This window comes from Chiloscyllium punctatum, chromosome 27 (assembly GCF_047496795.1).
Source record: "Chiloscyllium punctatum isolate Juve2018m chromosome 27, sChiPun1.3, whole genome shotgun sequence".
Taxonomy (NCBI): Eukaryota; Metazoa; Chordata; class Chondrichthyes; order Orectolobiformes; family Hemiscylliidae; genus Chiloscyllium; species Chiloscyllium punctatum.
In genome coordinates this window covers 29936072-29954820 of record NC_092765.1, presented here as the reverse complement: position 1 = coordinate 29954820, position 18749 = coordinate 29936072, and the positions used below count along the sequence as shown (strand labels likewise).

At 41.1% G+C, this 18749-nt stretch overlaps 1 protein-coding gene across 22 annotated transcripts in view; it reads left to right on the top strand.

The window, feature by feature from the left end:
* macf1a (microtubule actin crosslinking factor 1a) overlaps positions 1-18749 on the top strand; it is a 599180-nt gene that overhangs the window by 393250 nt on the left and 187181 nt on the right. For 17 of the 22 annotated variants that reach the window (XM_072548450.1, XM_072548451.1, XM_072548439.1 and 14 more), the window contains 10 exons: positions 1640-1789; positions 1923-2138; positions 8014-8163; positions 10085-10318; positions 12087-12236; positions 13274-13507; positions 14667-14918; positions 16472-16700; positions 16960-17276; positions 18436-18612. In XM_072548450.1, the coding sequence (XP_072404551.1) occupies positions 1640-1789; positions 1923-2138; positions 8014-8163; positions 10085-10318; positions 12087-12236; positions 13274-13507; positions 14667-14918; positions 16472-16700; positions 16960-17276; positions 18436-18612 (2109 nt within the window). The remainder of the gene's footprint in view (positions 1-1639; positions 1790-1922; positions 2139-8013; positions 8164-10084; positions 10319-12086; positions 12237-13273; positions 13508-14666; positions 14919-16471; positions 16701-16959; positions 17277-18435; positions 18613-18749) is intronic. The other 5 variants (XM_072548454.1, XM_072548453.1, XM_072548452.1 and 2 more) reach the window with 1 other exon arrangement.

Below are 18749 nucleotides of genomic sequence, written 5' to 3'. Positions count from 1 at the left end.
GACAAGGCTGCAGGAATTCCTGAAGATAGTATTTCAGGTATTTATATTCAGTCACTTCGATGTCCAGCCTTCAGCAACACAGATTAGAATTGTGCCTGTTTGATGATAAATACACAGCCCTCCGATAATGAAGCAGTTGCTGTTGCTATACAGCAAAATCTGGACAACATCCTGACTTGATCACACAGCAATGACTTCTAGTTTCCAAATTTCCCCTCCCCCACCTCATCCCAGATCCAACCCTCCAACTGGGCATCACCCTCTTGACCTGTCCTACCTATTAATCTATCCACTCCACCCTCCCCACCAACTTATCACAATTGCCCCTTACCTGCATCCACCTATCATCTTTCCCCCTAACACCACCCTATTTATCTCTCAGCCCCCTTGCCCCTCAACCTTCCTGTTGAAGGGCTTATACACAAAGCTCTCCTGCTCCTCAGATGCTGCCTGATGTGTGCTTTTCCAGCACCACACTTTTTGACGATTCTTTGAGCTGATTAGAGACAAGTAATATTAAAAACACACAAATGTCAGGCATGACAACCTCCGATAATGCTACTAGGCCATCACTTCTGCCTTAAAATATTGTGCTCGCATGAGGTTCTTTAGGGTACTTGATTCCTATAGTGCCCTTTATGTCGGACAAAGTGGTATTTGATGTGCTGGTGGCATTGAAGGTTAAGGGAAGACTTGGTCAAGGTCGTGAGCTTTTTTTTCTTGGTGGAGATAGTCAGTCATTAATTGGTATTTGCATAACACTGAATCCATCTGCCACTTGCCAGCCCAGGTAAAGGTATTTTCAAGGTTCACATGAGTTGTTATAGTTTTGATGTTATGTGAACAAAGCTCAGTGTTAGCAGAAGCTGATAGAAATCCTATGATAGAAAGTGCGGTTATTAATAAAGTAGCACTAGATTGTTTTGTAAGGAACTCCTGTACTAATGCCCCAGAAATTAATTTGTTCAGACCAAATACTGAAGTTGATAACATTGTAATGTTTCAACAAGATGAATTGGCCAAAAGTTTATATAACTGAAATAATGATTATAAAAATAATAGGGTTGGCCGAGTAACATGTTTACATGTCCATGTCGGGCCACATACTTAATGTGCTACAGTTATCTTAATCTTCCACTTACTGTTTGTATGTTGTATATGGTGGCTCAGTGGTTAGCACTGCTGCCTCACAGTGCCAGGGACCCGGGTTCAATTCCAGCCTCAGGCAACTGTGTTTGCGTGAAGTTTGCACACACTCATGTCTGAGTGGGTTTCCTCCGTGTGCTCTGGTTCCTCCCACAATCCAAAATGTGCAGATTGGGTGAGTTGGCCATGCTAAATTGCCCATAGTGTTCAGGGATGTGTAGGTTAGGTCAGGGGTAAATGTAGAGTATTGGGGAATGGATTTGGGTGGGATACTCTTCGGAGGTTGGTGAGGACTTGTTGGGCTGAAAGGCCTGTTTCCACACTAAGGGTTCTAATTCTAATTCTAAATACAATTCAACAGGAGCTTTTTGTTGGTTTTCCAGACAAAAAATAATTGGTTAAAATCAGTACAAATTAAAATTTTCTTCAGTGAAATTGGTTAAGAGTTTTAAAATTTAGAAGTCAATTTAACTTATTTTGCCTGTGTCATTAGCCCGTGTATAGTAAACAGCAATGCCTGGAACATGATGAGAATCTCGTCAGTTACCTTTCTCTTGTATTGGATGTTGAAGTCAGACTTAAGCAGCAGCAACCAGCTGGTGCCAACCTTACCATGCTTCGTGAACAGTTCCACTTGGCAGAGGTGAATATTCTTTGCTTCAAACTTAGTTGTTACACAATATAATGCATTTTCCTTTTGTTACTTGTTTTATTTGACTTTATACACATATTTCAAGAATGGTAATGTTTCAGTAATTTTAACGTTGCGTTTTCAGGATTTCGAAGTGGAATTGGAACAGCTATCAATCCTGATTGAGCGAGAGCTGGCATCAATAAATAAGTTACTTGAAGGATGCACACAACATGTGCCTGAACAGTTATTGAGAGCGCTTGAGAAAGACTCAAAAAACCTGCAAATATCATTTACCTCTGTCCGTGAAGTGTCAAAAGCTTGGCATGGAACTCTGGCAAACTTATTGGCAACTGAAAAAGTGAGCTGATTGAAAGAATGCAGTGAACATATAAATCTAACTCTAATTCTTGAAAAGCTTAATTTATTTTGTATTGTCCTTCATCAGTCTTGGAGGTTATTTATTTGCAAAGATGTTTGCTTGGTTGGTCTGCAGTTCATCGACCAGGTAGCCTGTAGAAAGATAGCAAGATATCAAGGAATGCTTAACTAACTAATGCTGAAAGTTGGGGTTTAAAGTGAATTGTTGCAAAATCAATATTTTATATTTGCAGTCACTGAACTGTCATAGAGTCATAGAGATGTACAGCATGGAAACACATCCTTCAGTCCAACCCGTCCATGCCGACCAGATATCCCAACCCAATCTAGTCACACCTGCCAGCACCTGGCCCATATCCCTCCAAACCCTTCCTATTCATATACCCATCCAAATGCCTCTTAAATGTTGCAATTGTACCAGTCTCCACCACTTCATCTGGCAGCTCATTCCATACACATACCACCCTCTGTGTGAAAAAGTTGCCCCTTAGGTCTCTTTTACATCTTTCCCCCCTCATCCTAAACCGATGCCCTCTAGTTCTGGGCTCCCCAACCCCAGGGAATAGACTTTGTCTATTTCCCCTATCCATGGCCCGCATAATTTTGTAAACCTCTATAAGGTCACCCCTCAGCCTCTGACACTCCAGGAAAACAGCCCCAGCCTGTTCAGCCTCTCCCCATAGCTCAAATCCTCCCAACCCTGGCAACATCCTTGTAAATCTTTTCTGAACCCTTCCATGTTTGACAACATCTTTCCAATAGGAAGGAGACCAGAATTGCACGCAATATTCCAACAGTGGCCTAACCAAGGACCTATACAGCCGCAACATGACCTCCCAACTCCTGTACTCCATATTATGACCAATAAAGGAAAGCATACCAAACACCTACTTCACTATCCTATCTACCTGCAACTCCACTTTCAAGGAGCTATGAACCTGCACTCCAAGGTCTCTTTGTTCAGCAACACTCCCTATGACCTTACCATTAAGTGTATAAGTCCTGCTAAGATTTGCTTTCTCAAAATGCAGCATCCCGCATTTATCTGAATTAAACTCCATCTGCCACTTCTCAGCCCATTGACCCATCTGGTCAAGATCTGAGGTTGTAATCTGAGGTAACCCTCTTCGCTGTCCACGACACCTCCAATTTTGGTGTCATCTGCAAACTTAGTAACTGTTCTTCTTATGCTCGCATCCAAATCATTTATGTAAATGACAAAATGTAGAGGACCCAGCACCAATCTTTGTGGCACTCCACTGGTCACATGCCTCCAGTCTGAAAAACAACCCTCCACCACCACCCTCTGTCTTCTACTTTTGAGCTAGTTCTGTATCCAAATGGCTAGTTCTCCCTGTATTCCGTGAGATCTAACTTTGCTAACCAGTCTCCCATGAGCTACTTTGTCTAATGCCTTACTGAAGTCCATATAGATCACATCTACAGCTCTGTCCTTATCAATCCTCTTTGTTACTTCTTCAAAAAACTCAATCAAGTTTGAGTGTCATGATTTCCCTAATCAGTGCTTGCCTTTCCAAATACATGTACATCCTGTCCCTCAGGATTCCCTCCAAAACTTGCCCACCACCGATGTCAGGCTCACTGGACTATAGTTCCCTTGCTTGTCCTTACCACCCTTCTTAAACAGAGGCATCACGTTAGCCAACCTCCAGTCTACCAGCACCTCACCTGTGATTATCCATGATACAAATATCTTAGCAAGAGGACCAGCAATCACTTCTCTAGCTTCCCACAGAGTTCTCTGGTACACCTGATCAGGTCCTGGGGATTTATCCACCTTTTTATGCGTTTCAAGATCCCCAGCACTTCCTCCTCTGTAATATGGACATTTTGCAAGGTGTCACCATCTATTTCTATATCTTCCATATCCTTTTCCACAGTAAACACTGATGCAAAATACTCGTATCTCCCCTTTTTTCTGCAGCTCCGCACAAAGGCCGCCTTGCTGATCTTTGAGGGGCCCTATTCTCTCCCTAGTTACCCTTTTGCCAATGTAATTGTAATTGTAAAAACCCTTTAGAATTTCCTTAATTCTATTTGCCAAAGCTATCTCATGTCCCCTTTTGTTGCCCTCCTGATTTCCCTCTTAAGTATACTCCTTTATACTCTTCTAAGGATTCACTCGATCTATGCTGTCTCTAGCTGACATATGCTTCCTTTTTCTTAACCAAACCCTCAATTTCTTTAGTCATCCATTATTCCCTATACCTACTAGCCTTTCCTTTCACCCTAACAGGAATATATTTTCTTTTCTCATTTTCTCATTTTTCGTTTTCTGAAGGCTTCCCATTTTCCAGCCGTCCCTTTACCTGTGAACATCTGCCCTCAATCAGCTTTCAAATGTTCTTGCCTAATACCGTCAAAATTTGCCTTTCTCCAATTTAGAACTTCAACTTTTAGATCTGGTCCATCCTTTTCCATCACTATTTTAAAACTAATAGAATTATGGTCGCTGGCCCCAAAGTGCTCCCCCACTGACACCTCAGTCACCTGCCCTGCCTTATTTCCCAAGAGTAGGTCAAGTTTTGTACCTTTTCTTGTAGGTATATCCATATACTGAATCAGAAAATTTTCTTGTACACACTTAAACTCCTCTCCATCTCAACCCTTAACACTATGGTAGCCCCAGTATATGTTTGGAAGTTTAAAATCCCCCACCATAACCACCCTATTATTCTTACACATAGCTGAGATCTCCTTACAAGCTTGTTTCTCAATTTCCCTCTGACTATTGGGGGGGGGTCTATAATACAATCCCAATAAGGTGATCATCCCTTTCTTATTTCTCGGTTCCACCCAAATAACTTCCCTGGATGTATTTCCAGGAATATCCTCCCTCAGCACAGCTATAATGCTATCCCTTATCAAAAATGCCACTCCCCCTCCTCTCTTGCCTCCCTGTTTATCCTTCCTGTAGCATTTGTATCCTGGAACATTAAGCTGCCAGTCCTGTCCATCGCTGAGCCATGTTTCTGTAATTGCTATGATATCCTAGTCCCATTTTCCTAACCATGCCCTGAGTTCATCAGCCTTCGTTGTTAGGCCCCTTGCATTGAAATAAATGCAGTTTAATTTATTAGTCCTATCTTGTCCCTGCCTGCCCTGACTGTTTGACACTTCTGTTCTCAACTGTACCAATCTCATATTGACCTCTTTCCTCACTATCTCCCCACCTTTATTAGTTTAAATCCTCCCAAGCAGCTTGAGCAAATCTCCCAGCCAGTATATTAGTCCCCTTCCAATTTTGGTGCAATCCGTCCTTCTTGTACAGGTCACTTCTACCCCAAAAGAGATTCCACTGATCCAAAAATGTGAATCCTTCTCCTATATCCCAGCTCCTCAGCCATGCATTCATCTGCTCTATCCTCCTATTCCTGCCCTCACTAGCTCGTTGCACTGGGAGTAATCCAGATATTACGACTCTCGAGGAGCTCCTTTTTCAATTCCTGCCTAACTCTCTGTACTCCCTTCAGAATCTCAACCTTTTCCCTTCCCTTGTCGTTGGTTCCAATGTGGACAATGACCTCTTGCTGGCCCCTCTTCCCCCATGAGAATGTTCTGCACCCTTTCTGAGACATCCTTGATCCTGGTACCAGGGAAGCAACACACCATTCTGCTTTTTCGCTGCTGGCCATAGAAACGCCTGTGCCTCTGACTAGAGAATCCCCAATTGATCTCCTGGAACCCGAGGTACTTCTCATTGCATTAGAGCCAGTCTCAATACCAGAAACTTGGATGTTCGTACTACGTTCCCCTGAGAATCCATCACCCCCTGCATTTTCCAAAACAGCATACCTGTTTGAAATGGGTTTAGCCACAAAAGACTCCTGCACTCCTGTTTTTTGTGGAACATTCCTCATTGCTTCTAGCTGTCTCTCCAACCGATCCATTCGCTCTGATAAGATTCGCAACCAACAGCATTTATGGCAGATATAATCTGCAGTAACACTTAAACTCTCATTAAACTCCCACATCTGACAACAAGTATGTATCACTCTATTAAAGGCCATTTTTGCTCTTTCACAATCTACAGACCCAGAAAATAACATGTCTTATTCCTCTACAAACACTGCCTCAGCTTAAATTAATAGTTATGGCTTACAATTTAAGTTTTTAATCAAGAGACATATCTCCAAAAACATAGAACCCACTCTACTCACTACTGCAGACTTTCTGTAGGCCACACTTAAAGCAACAATTAACTTATCTGATTCTGTGTTGTGAACTTCGCCCAACAATTCCTCCAAGATCAGTTGTGAGTTTCACTGTTTGTTAATTTTCCCAGATGCCCTCTGATGTCCAGTGATACATGAATTTAAACAGCAGAGGCAGTGTCAGTTTTTCCCTCTCTCTTCCCCCCCCCTCTCTTTTTCCCCCCCCTCTCTTTTTCCCCCCCCTCTCTTTTTCCCCCCCCTCTCTTTTTTCCCCCCCCTCTCTTCCTCCCACCCTCTCTTCCTCCCCCCCCTCTCTTCCTCCCCCCCCTCTCTTCCTCCCCCCCCTCTCTTCCTCCCCCCCCCTCTCTTCCTCCCCCCCCCTCTCTTCCTCCCCCCCCCTCTCTTCCTCCCCCCCCCCTCTCTTCCTCCCCCCCCCTCTCTTCCTCCCCCCCCCTCTCTTCCTCCCCCCCCCTCTCTTCCTCCCCCCCCCTCTCTTCCTCCCCCCCCTCTCTTCCTCCCCCCCCTCTCTTCCTCCCCCCCCTCTCTTCCTCCCCCCCCTCTCTTCCTCCCCCCCCTCTCTTCCTCCCCCCCCCCTCTTCCTCCCCCCCCCCTCTTCCTCCCCCCCCTCTCTTCCTCCCCCCCCTCTCTTCCTCCCCCCCCTCTCTTCCTCCCCCCCCTCTCTTCCTCCCCCCCCTTCTTCCCCCCCCTCTCTTCCTCCCCCCCTTCCTCTCCCCCCCTTCCTTTCCTCCCCCCCCTTCCTCTCCCCCCCCTCTCTTCCTCCCCCCCCCTTCCTCTTCCCCCCCCCCTCTCTTCCTCCCCCCCCTTCCTTTCCTCCCCCCCCCCTTCCTTTCCTCCCCCCCCTTCCTTTCCTCACCACCCCCCTTCCGCACCCCCCCCCTTCCGCACCCCCCCCCTTCCGCACCCCCCCCCTTCCGCACCCCCCCCCCTTCCGCACCCCCCCCCTTCCGCACCCCCCCCCTTCCGCACCCCCCCCCTTCCGCACCCCCCCCCTTCCGCACCCCCCCCCTTCCGCACCCCCCCCCCTTCCGCACCCCCCCCCCTTCCGCACCCCCCCCCCTTCCGCACCCCCCCCCCTTCCGCACCCCCCCCCCTTCCGCACCCCCCCCCTTCCGCACCCCCCCCCTTCCGCACCCCCCCCCCTTCCGCACCCCCCCCCCTTCCGCACCCCCCCCCCTTCCGCACCCCCCCCCTTCCGCACCCCCCCCCCTTCCGCACCCCCCCCCTTCCGCCCCCCCCTTCTCTCCCCCCCCCCCCCCCCCCCCCCTCTTCCCCCCTCTTTGTTAAAAACAAAGTTCCAGAAGTTGATTTGTTCCACTGTAATTATATAACGGAAAACTGATGTAGTTAATGCCCATTTAAAACTTATGCATACTAGGTATCAGAAGTTGTGGATAAAAATCTCATTGAAAAGTTTTTTTCCTGCAAAAAAGAAAATAATTTGCCATATGCAACTGAATTACGTTACTTGAAGTAGTGACTATATTAGAAGTTGTGGAGATTTGACAAAAAAAAGTAAATAAAACTGCTTGCACAAGAGTAATTTGGAGAATGGAAGTAGGACATAATTTTCAACCGTATTATTGAGGATACGAAATAAACCAGAAGTTAAACTGGTATTTAAAAGGTATGTGTTACTAACCATTGTCTTTTGTTTTTAAGAATAAAGTAATCACTGAATATGAACATCTTCAAAAGAAACAAGGAGCACTTATGGGCTTGTTAATTCAAACCTCAGAAATTGTGCATAAGACCGAATCTGAGACGTCAAAAGATGTGATGGTCTTGAAACAGAATCTGCAGCAGTATAAGGTAAATGACTGACTCACTTTTCAAATTAACCCATAAGTAAATAGCATACATGCAGTACAAAAATAGTGTTACAAACTTGAGGAAAATTTGAGGAAGTTTAAATAAAATTTAATTAATGTTCTGAGGATAAGTTGGTTTCCTGCAGTTGATTCCTTACTAAAATAACTTCCCACCAGAACCCATCTGTTTCATGAAACAAGAGTTCAAAACAATTAATTGCAATGACCAGAAATTCATACCTGATATTTTTCTTTATGCTTTCTTATTTTGTGTGCAAATCTTCAAACTCCTCCAGTCTAATTTCCTTTTAAGAAGGTAAGTAACTGAAATGACTGCAGATGCTGGAAATCAGACAAAAACAGAAATTACTGAGCAAGTTTAGCAAGTCTGGCAGCATCTGTGGAGAGAAATCAGAGTTAATGTTTTGCATCCAGTGACTAAGGAAGGCTTAACTTTGATTTTTCTCCACAGATGCTGCCAGACCTGTTGAACTTCTCCAACAATTTCTGTTTTTGTTTTGATTAAAAACAGTGGCTTGCTCAGGTCCTCCATGCCATCTGATTTCAAATTCCTTGGGTAATATTACTTGACCAAAGATGTGAACGCTCCAGTTTCTTGAATATATACCTGCACAATATTCTGAGTAATATCTTAAGTTATGAAAAATTCAAGAAATAAATCTTTTTTTCTTCTCTAATAGACACCCTCAGGCAACATCCTGGAACTTGCTGAACAATATTCCACACAACCTTTATTGATTTAATACTTTGGTGAATGGTGACTGGTTGAATTTGAACCCTCCTTCAAAGGACGTTCATATTTCCAATTTCAATTGTTTTTACTTTATGCATATTCAGAAAGCATCAAAAGACAACCATGCTTTATAACCTCTCCTCATATCTAAACAGCACGTTAGCCTCCTATGAAATGCTCCACCATAGAAAACACAACTGCATTCCAATCTTCAGCACTTCCTTTCCTGCTGCCTTTGAAAATTATTTTGTTTCACTTGTTTCTAATCTTATTGAGTTTTTATGTTCTTGGTGTTGTTTGTCATCACTTATTTTCTTTCCTTGTTACTTAAAGTATAATAGTTTGTTTATTATTTGAACTTAAAGCATTCAAAACATTATTCTTCTGTTAAAGACCTAGTTTCACTTCCCTCATTTAAATCTTCCCAAAATTTTTCTTTTGAATACTTTGAGCAGGATGAATGAATAAGCAACCCAGGAATTTTGGATGTTTGCAAGTCTCAAGTTTGTTCATATTTTTACCAGTGACCTTGAATTTAATGGGTCATCTTAATTTCATAGATAACATTAGTTTCCAAGTGGACTGCTGAGTAACCTTAATGTAGCAGGTTTCCTGTTGTGTCTCTTGCATGTAGTGTTAAAAAGCACTTACTTCTGTTTCAATTTCTCATTTGGATGTCCACATTTGATGCTTTTTTGGCTCCACCAGCTTTCTCTGATACTCGATTCAATTTTCAAGCAATCATGGCATTAAAAGTGAAGTTGTGCTTTGAATTTTTCAAGGAAGCCAGCATTCTCAATAAGTTGTGTTACATCAACTTCTTGACATAACATCTACCTCAAGGGTCAGGCATTGTGATGGAAATTGGTAAAGTATCATACCACTACTGGTGGACAACTCCCAGCAGTAGGTTTTAGAGATGGACAGTATAATTATGTCTTTTTGTTTAATACCTATAGGTTTCATCTTGGGTGTATGTAACTCAGTTACAATATACCTATAACTATTTGTAAGTGACGAGATTTAAGAACACAACAAGTACAATGATTTTCATTAAAATATTCCAAGTATTTTCTGCAGTTCTAAAATGTAGATAATGCTATAGCACTTTGGGTTTCAAGTGAACATTAATTTATTTTCTTTCACTTTCTCCTCCTCCCTTTTACAGGAACTGAAACAATCACTGTCACAAATTAAACCAGTTATTGATGATGCAGCTTTTGATATTCAGTTCTTTATTTCTGAACATGCCCAAGACCTAACCCCTCAACAAAGCAGGCAATTGCTTAGACTATTAAACGAACTCCAGCGATCATTTAGGGAAACCTCTGAAAATGTTTTGGAACGAATAGAAGCATTAGATCTTCACCTTCGAGACAAAAGTTCCGTGGAGTTCGAGAAGGTTTGGACCAGTCTGCAACTAACTTTAAGCACAAGGATATATTCAACCTTAGGAAAAGAAAATCATAGTTTCTTGTTTATAATAAAGTATTAACATTGCTAGAGACAAAGTGAGAATTTATTTTCAAAATGCATTCAACTGTTGCATGTTAAGGAGGGGCAAGCAACTAGTAATGTTCTTTGTGATTTGAATCAATTGCAATTCTACCTGAAAGCATTGTTGTGTATTACTAAAATAACTGCAGTTCTCTTTAATTTCAAATAGTTTCCAACTGTGAATACTAAAATGATGGTTATTAGAATTGTTAGGTTATTAGAAATGATAAACTGCTTTCGTTAGTCAAAGCCGCACAGTACTGTTTTATCATCTTGAACACTAAGACATGCCCAGTTTGAACAATTCAGGTCTAACTAGGTAAAGGGATAAAAAAGTAAAGCAGTTTGCTGTGCATATTATGTCCAGTCAAGTAGCTACCACACAGTCTGTAAATCAACAATGGAATTCAATTAGAAAGAAAATACACTAGTACCTATTTGATGAGAAAACTGGAAATATTTCGCTAAGCGCAGCTGAACACATGATATGAAAAATCATTGTTCAGTGTGATGGATTAAATTGAATGGGGCCATGTAAATTGGCACAACCAAGTATTAAAAATATCCCAAGAAGTTTGAACTCCTAGTAGAAACATAAACTTGATGAAATTGACTTTGACCATAACAAGATTAATCGTAAAGCAACCCAAAAGTCTTTAATCTGGATTAAATTGCACTCTAATTAGACATTTCATCATATTGGCAGTATTTTAACATGTTGTGTAGATTATCCTTGTGTGTTTTGTTCAGCTGCAATGCTATCTGTAACCCTCTAACCAATGGTCATTGTTGTCAATCTTGTAACCTGTTTTGCCTTGCTTTTCCAGATACTTTTGTTCCGTAATTCGCCCTGGCTCACATTATAATGAAGATAATTCTTTGTAGTGGATCTGAAAATGGTTATTCAAGTGTTAACTGTGGTTTTTAAACTGCAAAACCACTGCTTATAGTTCCTGTCATTATTGTTCAATAACAACTGATCCTGCACTGCTTCTAAAATATTTTGTGACACTTTCACACTGTGGCTTTGATACACTCCTTGTATTTGTGTGACACATCTTGCTCAATTTTACTAATTCATGCAATGGTCGCTAAAGTGTATACAAAAGATGGAGAGACAAACAAACTAAGTTCATGTTCAACCAACTCAAAAATCAAACTGGCTCAACTGATGTTCTTTGCAGATTTCTGAATGTGTAGTGACCTTAGATCTAGATGCCATAATGCATAAAATTCTTATTGGCAATTAAACCCATGAGATTTTCTTTCTAGTATCATACAAGTAGTCTAAAATTTAAATTAACCAACTTAAACCTTGTATTAAAAATCACAAACTTATTACCTTTCGAACATGGTTTTCAAATGCCTATTTCATTATGAATTATATTTGGATTTGAATTTGAGATTGTTGTAAACTTCCAATATATTTTAATTAACTAAACAAGCTGTTCCGTATCTGTGTTTAACTTGTGTGTCAACTCCGACATCCACCAATATTTAATAAAAATGGCTTTAGAACCTTCTACATCAAAAATCTGCACAGATCTGTGTATTGCCCTCATGCAGAAGTAGTCTATAGACAGTGTAAAGTTTTATTTAAAGACAACTGTTCTGAGACTAATATCACCGGCACAGGAATTAGGCATGTAATTTTTTTTTTGGTCTCCTTTCAGGCACAGCAAGAACAACAAGAGGAATGCAGGCAGAAACTGGATGAACTCAGTACATGGCTGGCTCAGACAGCTAGCAGCGTAGCCAGTCACCAGGTGGCAGTTGGCGAGAGTGACCTGCCAGCTCTTCATCAGCATCAGAGCGTAATTCAGGTTAGTTATTGCAAGTTTACAGGAATAAAACATCCTTACTTTTTGACCACCTATCTGTTGTTTTAGTTTAAGTTAATGTCATCCAAACACACACACAACAGATCTTGAATGATATACTTTTTGTCTTTGTTTCTTGAAGTTTGTTGAGAGGTAACAACTTTTACTTTAAAAATTAGAAAACAGACATTGACTTTCACTGGGTGGTGGGACATCCAGTGAAACCGTGAGGATCTGCATCAAGAAGGGTCCCCATTTCTTTCCAGCAGAGGGCTGCAAAGCAGTATATCTGTCTCCTTGCCCCACCACATGTGCATATATATGTGCACACGCACAATCAAATACACAGTCTCTCTCACGCGCACACACACCATGCACACACATAGTTGGGAATCAGATTTGCAGGAATGGCCTAATTGACAGACTATTGCAGTGCTGCTGGCAACATCCAACTCCCATAGCCTTCCCTAATTGTCTGATTTGCCAGCAGGCGGTCAATTGGGAGACCAACTATTGTAAAATTGCAGAGCCAGTGCCTCTGCCAGTACATATGGGCTTAGGTCCCATTTTTTGCCCTGACATTGGGCTACCAAACCATATGCTGAAATACAGCTCAATGCTAGCAAGTCCAATAGGAAATTCAAACAAAACTCTGGCTAGAATGTGAACCTCACTACCACAGGAGTAGTTTTGACTCGTACAAATGCAATTAAATGGAATCTAGACTGTGAAAAATGAAAGAAACCAGACCATCACTTATTGCAACTAATACTGCAACACATTTTTCTACTCGGTGAATTCTTAAGGCTAAAGAAATCGAAGGGTATGGGGAGAAAGTTGGAACAGGGCACTGAGTTGGATGATGAAGCATAATCACATTGAATGGCAGAGCAGACTTGAAGCGCTGAATGGCCTACTCCTCCTATTTTGTGTTTCTAAATCACGACCCTGGAAATCAAATGATGCAAACAGTGTACTTTAATTGTCTTTTTGTGCAGAAATGCTATTCTATTGATTTTGGTGCTATGTTCCCTTTTTAGGCTTTGCAAAAAGATGTGCAATCACATGCTTCTGTGGTAGAGGATGTAACCAAAGCCACACAACGTCTATTGGAGGAGAATCGAGGCAAGCTAGATTCTGATGAACTGACAGCAGTTGAAACAAAATTACTGGAAGTAAAGGCTCAACACCAAGTCTTGTGTCAAAGTACTGACACACTTCAGAAGCAAGTTGACAATGCATTAACAAAAGCTGTCCAGCAAGAAACTGAGAAGGTAATACACACTGTTGATAGGGTGCCACCAATACCACTCTTGCACTGGAGAGTGATACTCAGACACTCAGCAGTGATAAAGACATGAATGTGGTAACAGTAATTAAATCATTACATCTTTTCTATTGCTTACCTCTTACAGCTGCATAAAAATTGGTGATTTAATCTTGCAAATACCAAACCTACAAATAGTAATCAGTAGGATTATGACAGTGTGATCTATATTAGAATGCTGTAGATTAAAACATGAAGTTGAAATCTGTTGCAAATGTCAGATGCCGGCAATTTTTTTAAAAAGCTGGCCTGTAACAGTCCGACATGGTGCAGACTAAATAGTAGAGAGTGGAAATATGCCACTCAATGGAAGGAAGATCCACTCTTGAGCTGATCGCCAACCAGTTCATCCAACAGCTTTTCCAGTCCCAGCACCAGTAGAATTGAGAAGTAGTTGTTTCTGTAATTGCAAATAGGCCCAAAATGAAGACATATTTACTATGATTAGATTAGATTACTTAGTGTGGAAACAGGCCCTTCGGCCCAACAAGTCCACACCGACCTGCCGAAGCGCAACCCACCCAGAACCATTCCTCTACATTTACCTCTTCACCTAACACTACAGGCAATTTAGCATGGCCAATTCACCTAACCTACACATTTTTACATTTTTTTTTGAATTGTGGGAGGAAACCAGAGCAGACACGGGGAGAACGTGCAAACTCTGCACAGAGAGTCACCTGAAGCGGGAATTGAATCCCGGTCTCTCGTGCTGTGAGGCAGCAGTGCTAACCACTGTGCCACCGTGCTGCCCACATCTGAAATGGGCCATGTAATATTAAGGCTTGGTACGAAACTCAATCACAGTTGCATTATTTATCTAAAAATATTATGTAGATTGCCTTTTTTTTTGTCATGCAACAACCCAGTATATTCTGGGAGCCGGTTGAGAGCAACCAAGATGGCAGGGAATTGACCACATGTAATATTTTGTCACCCCCACTCCTGTACTGCCAACAGCACACCCCACCGGGAGCTGTAAAATCCAACCCAAAAACTTCTTAATGATCATTTCAGTTCTTAAACTTATGTATTAAATCTAGAAAAATTGAGAATTGTTATCTTTCATCAAATGCTATTAACTTTAAAAATGTAATTATTTATAGGCTCAAGCTGTCAAAGAATTTGAAGAAAACAAGGGTAAAATAGATGGCCTTTTAGGGTGGCTCTCAGCCATGGAACAGCAGGCAGCATCGTGTTCCCAACATGTACTGCTTCAGGAAGAACCGAGTTTAAAGTATGAAGGTGGCAAATTAGAAGCATTAAGAAATGATTTACAGTTACAGGGCCCGAATGATGGAACAAATACTGTGGCTGAGATGGGTGTAAGTCTGAACCAGCAGCAGCAAGCACTAAAGGTATGAATATTTCAGTCTGTTTCCGATTAGAGCACTTTCTAAAACAGTTGCATAACAAGAAGATCTCTGTTGCTATATTGACTTGACCCTTAATATCAAACAGAAACTAGGAGAAAATGAGGACTGCAGATGCTGGAGATCAGCGCTTAAAAATGTGTTACTGGAAAAGCGCAGCAGGTCAGGCAGCATCAAAGTAACAGGAGAATCGATGTTTTGGGCATAAGCCTGAAGAAGGGCTTATGCCCAAAACGTCGATTCTCCTGTTCCTTTGCCTGACCTCCTGCGCTTTTCCAGCAACACATTTTTAAGTATCAAACAGAAACAACTGGTATATGTGTGGGAAACCCAGCAGATCTGGTAGCACCTATGGAGAGAAAAGTGTTTAATGTTTTGAGTCCAATGACCTTTCCTCAGAACTAGAAGCAGCTAGCAAAGGTGGTATTTATGATGGGGTGTGTGAGAGGGAACGGTAGAGATTAGAGCCCACTTTCTCTGCTTTTTGGTTCATTCCTCTTTCCCTTCATGCTCCACCTTTAGTATATTACCACCTTTTCCTAGCTACCTCTAATTCTGAAAAAGGGTCATTGGACTCAAAACATTAACTCTATTTTCTCTTCACAGATACTGTCAGATCTGCTGTGTTTCTCCAGCAGTTTGTTTTTCTTTGTTCCAAATCTCCAGCATCCACAATTCTTTGTTTTATAAGGTGTTATTGATATTCTCATGACCTTCTGGTTTTCTGACGCCATTCCTGAGGCAGGTACAGTTCCAGAGCTCGAAGTGTATCTGGTCTGATGGTGAACAGGCAGTTAGGCTCATTAAGAGTCTTGTCAAACAGAGATTGAAGAGGTTGGTTGAGGATAATGTCCCTGTCTCTAGATTGGAAAGCCCAGGTTCAAGTCCTTCCTGCTGTAGAGGTGTATCATAACATATCTGCACAGGTTTATGTTAAAAATGGCTAAACATGTCTACTGGGAATTTTCCAATCCGACCCAAGTGTCCTAGTCTGAATGAGATCAGTTCAACTGCCTGTAGGCATGTACCCAACTAAATTACTTCCTTTTAAAGGAGTTCCTGTCTACCCTGCCCACTGTGCTGGACTGGTTGCTTTATCTGCTTTCTTAAATGTTTTAAAATGTGCCAAAGAGGCACCTTCCTTTATAAATTGCCCCCTTTGGTACTTTTTACTGATCATTTCCTATACCCATGTACTGCTGAAGCACTGAGGTTTTGCCCATCATCCTTAGCAGGACAAGAAACTTGTCACTATGCCTATTGGCAAGTTAAAATTCCAATAAATAACTGTTCACTCTCGCGCGCTCTCCTCTCTCTCTCGCTCGCTCGCTCTCTCTCCAACATCACTCACCTCCCCCCACCCCAAGGGCCGTGTTTGTTTAATGTCTGGTCATCTTCCTTTACTGAAAATCAGGAAGACTGTTTTATCATATTTCAATTGATCTTGTACTAAAGAGACCTAAGTTCCTGAAAAAAGATTTTGGATCATGAAAACTTGAATATAGATCTGCCTACAAAGGAAAATCTCTTTCTTTCAGGTCAGTCTTGAAAACTTGTTATCGCAACAGCAAGATTTCTTGTTGGCAACGCAGTCAGCTCAATCCTTCCTGGACAAGCACAGCCATAACCTTTCACCAGAACAGAAAGAGCGACTGCAGAATAGTCTAAATGAGTTGAAGGTACAGTATGAGACAGCAGTTTTGCAGGCAGAAACTCAACTGAAACATGTGCAGGTCCTGCAAGAAGAACTCCAAAAATTTCTAAAAGGTGGGTGAATGAATCACATTGCTTTCCAAATTTCAAAAGAAGCCTGTTTACTTGAAGTGAAAAGAATTGTGAATAAACTTACATGAAACACTAGTTTCAAGAACATGATTGGAATTAGCTGTAGTAATTGTTCTGAGATAGAATTAATTCTAAATAATTTGATTTCTTTTTAATGGTTTCCACTTTCCAAAATATAAGATTTAATCCAACATTATAACGATATCTGTATAATTGAAACCTTACTTTTTTGTAAAAATAGATTATGGGGAGTTTGAGGCCTGGCTACTCCAATCTGAAAATGAACTTGAAGAGATAAAAGTTGGAGAAATGGACAGCGACTCATTACAAATCAAACTGCAGAGACAGAAGAGTTTCTCTGAGGATATTATTTCTCATAAAGGAGATCTAAGATATATCACAATCTCTGGACAAAAGGTCCTGGATACTGCAGATGCTTTTGCTGAAACCAATACAAATGAAAATTTTAAGACCCCCATTGATCCGTCTGTTACCAGCACACTGGTAAAGAACAAGTTGGAAAATGCCAAACATCGCTATAACACACTTCATTCCAAAGTAAGATACTTTTACATTAAGGAAATGAAAGATATTTAATGTCTTAGATTATATTTTAAAATTCCAGAAAAACACAAGATAAATCAATGGTTAATATGTGGTTAGATAGACAATGTGCATAGTTCAGTTGTCTTGTAAATAATACTGGCATGGGAGACAGTAACCTGTTATTATATCGCCTGTCCGTTATGACCATCTTAAGTGCTCCCACTCCTTCAATTATGCACAAGCCACTGCAACAAATAATAGCATCCTAGTAAATAATACTTTATTTCCTGGGAAGTGTAATTGTACCAGGCTCGACTTCAAAGAAAATTAAGCCGAAACGCAACATATTGAAAATTGAGGCAATTGTTGAGCTGCTGGTCATCATTGTATTGTTCAATTTGAAAATTAGACATTTAGAATTATTGTAATTTTTTTTTTAATTTTGTATTTTCTAAATGCTAGTCCTGTAAATCAAAGAATAATCTTTTGATTTTGTATCCTCTTTAAATTAAGTGGTTGGTGGAGTGAAATGGAATACTTTCCCACTTTGGGTGATCATTGTTTAATCATTGATTATTCCTAGCTTAGTACAACACAGACTGGGCTTGCAGAAAAGTTCATTTCTTCTTGAAGCTGTCTGATAGCTGGGAGTTACCCTAAAACCCCACCTATTTTAACATTTCTGCTCCTTGTGCACATAACAGTGAAATGATGTTGGGATAAGTCTGAAAAGGTGGTGGAGTTCATTCTGGAGTTATGAGGGATGATTCCATTATAATTTTCTAAAGGGAACTGGATAAGTAATTGACAGAGGAAAAAATGTCCAGGTTTATAGAGCAACAGCCAAGCAATTGTACTAATTGGATAGTTCTTCTAAATGGAGTGTCTTCCTGTGTTCCACCACCTTTTGATTCCCGTCTTCTCTCTTCTGATTTGTGCATTTTTGATGGTGCTCACTCAGCCTTGCTATTTCGTTAGTTTTCAAAAAGATATTGCTGCTGAAAGTATCAAATGCAGTGTTATGAATTAATTAAATTTTCAAAAACACGTGGCAGTGAATTTTTATCTTTGTGTGGGTTGGATATTCATTGAATTGTGCAAAACAGACAGTATGCCATTAAACAAAATGGAGGGTTTTAAAAGTCCATGTAATTATTTGCTTGGTTCACAGTGCAATAAACTTAGTTGTCACCTGACAAGTATGTTGGAAAAATACCAACATTTCCAAGAGGTTGCCAACGGATTGGATGTGTGGTTAGGGAACTCTGAGACAACTGGAGACGAGCTTCTGTCAGAAACAATTTCTTCTGATCCACAAAGCCTGCAGATGCAGCTTGAGAGTATCAAGGTAAAACCATTCATTCTCAAAATATTAATATAGAGATTTCTTTACTTGTAAAGGCAAAACTGTAAAAACTGCAAAGTAATATTATGTATTATAAACAATAATATTAAAACCCCTAAAGTGAATGCAGGAGGGTGTGC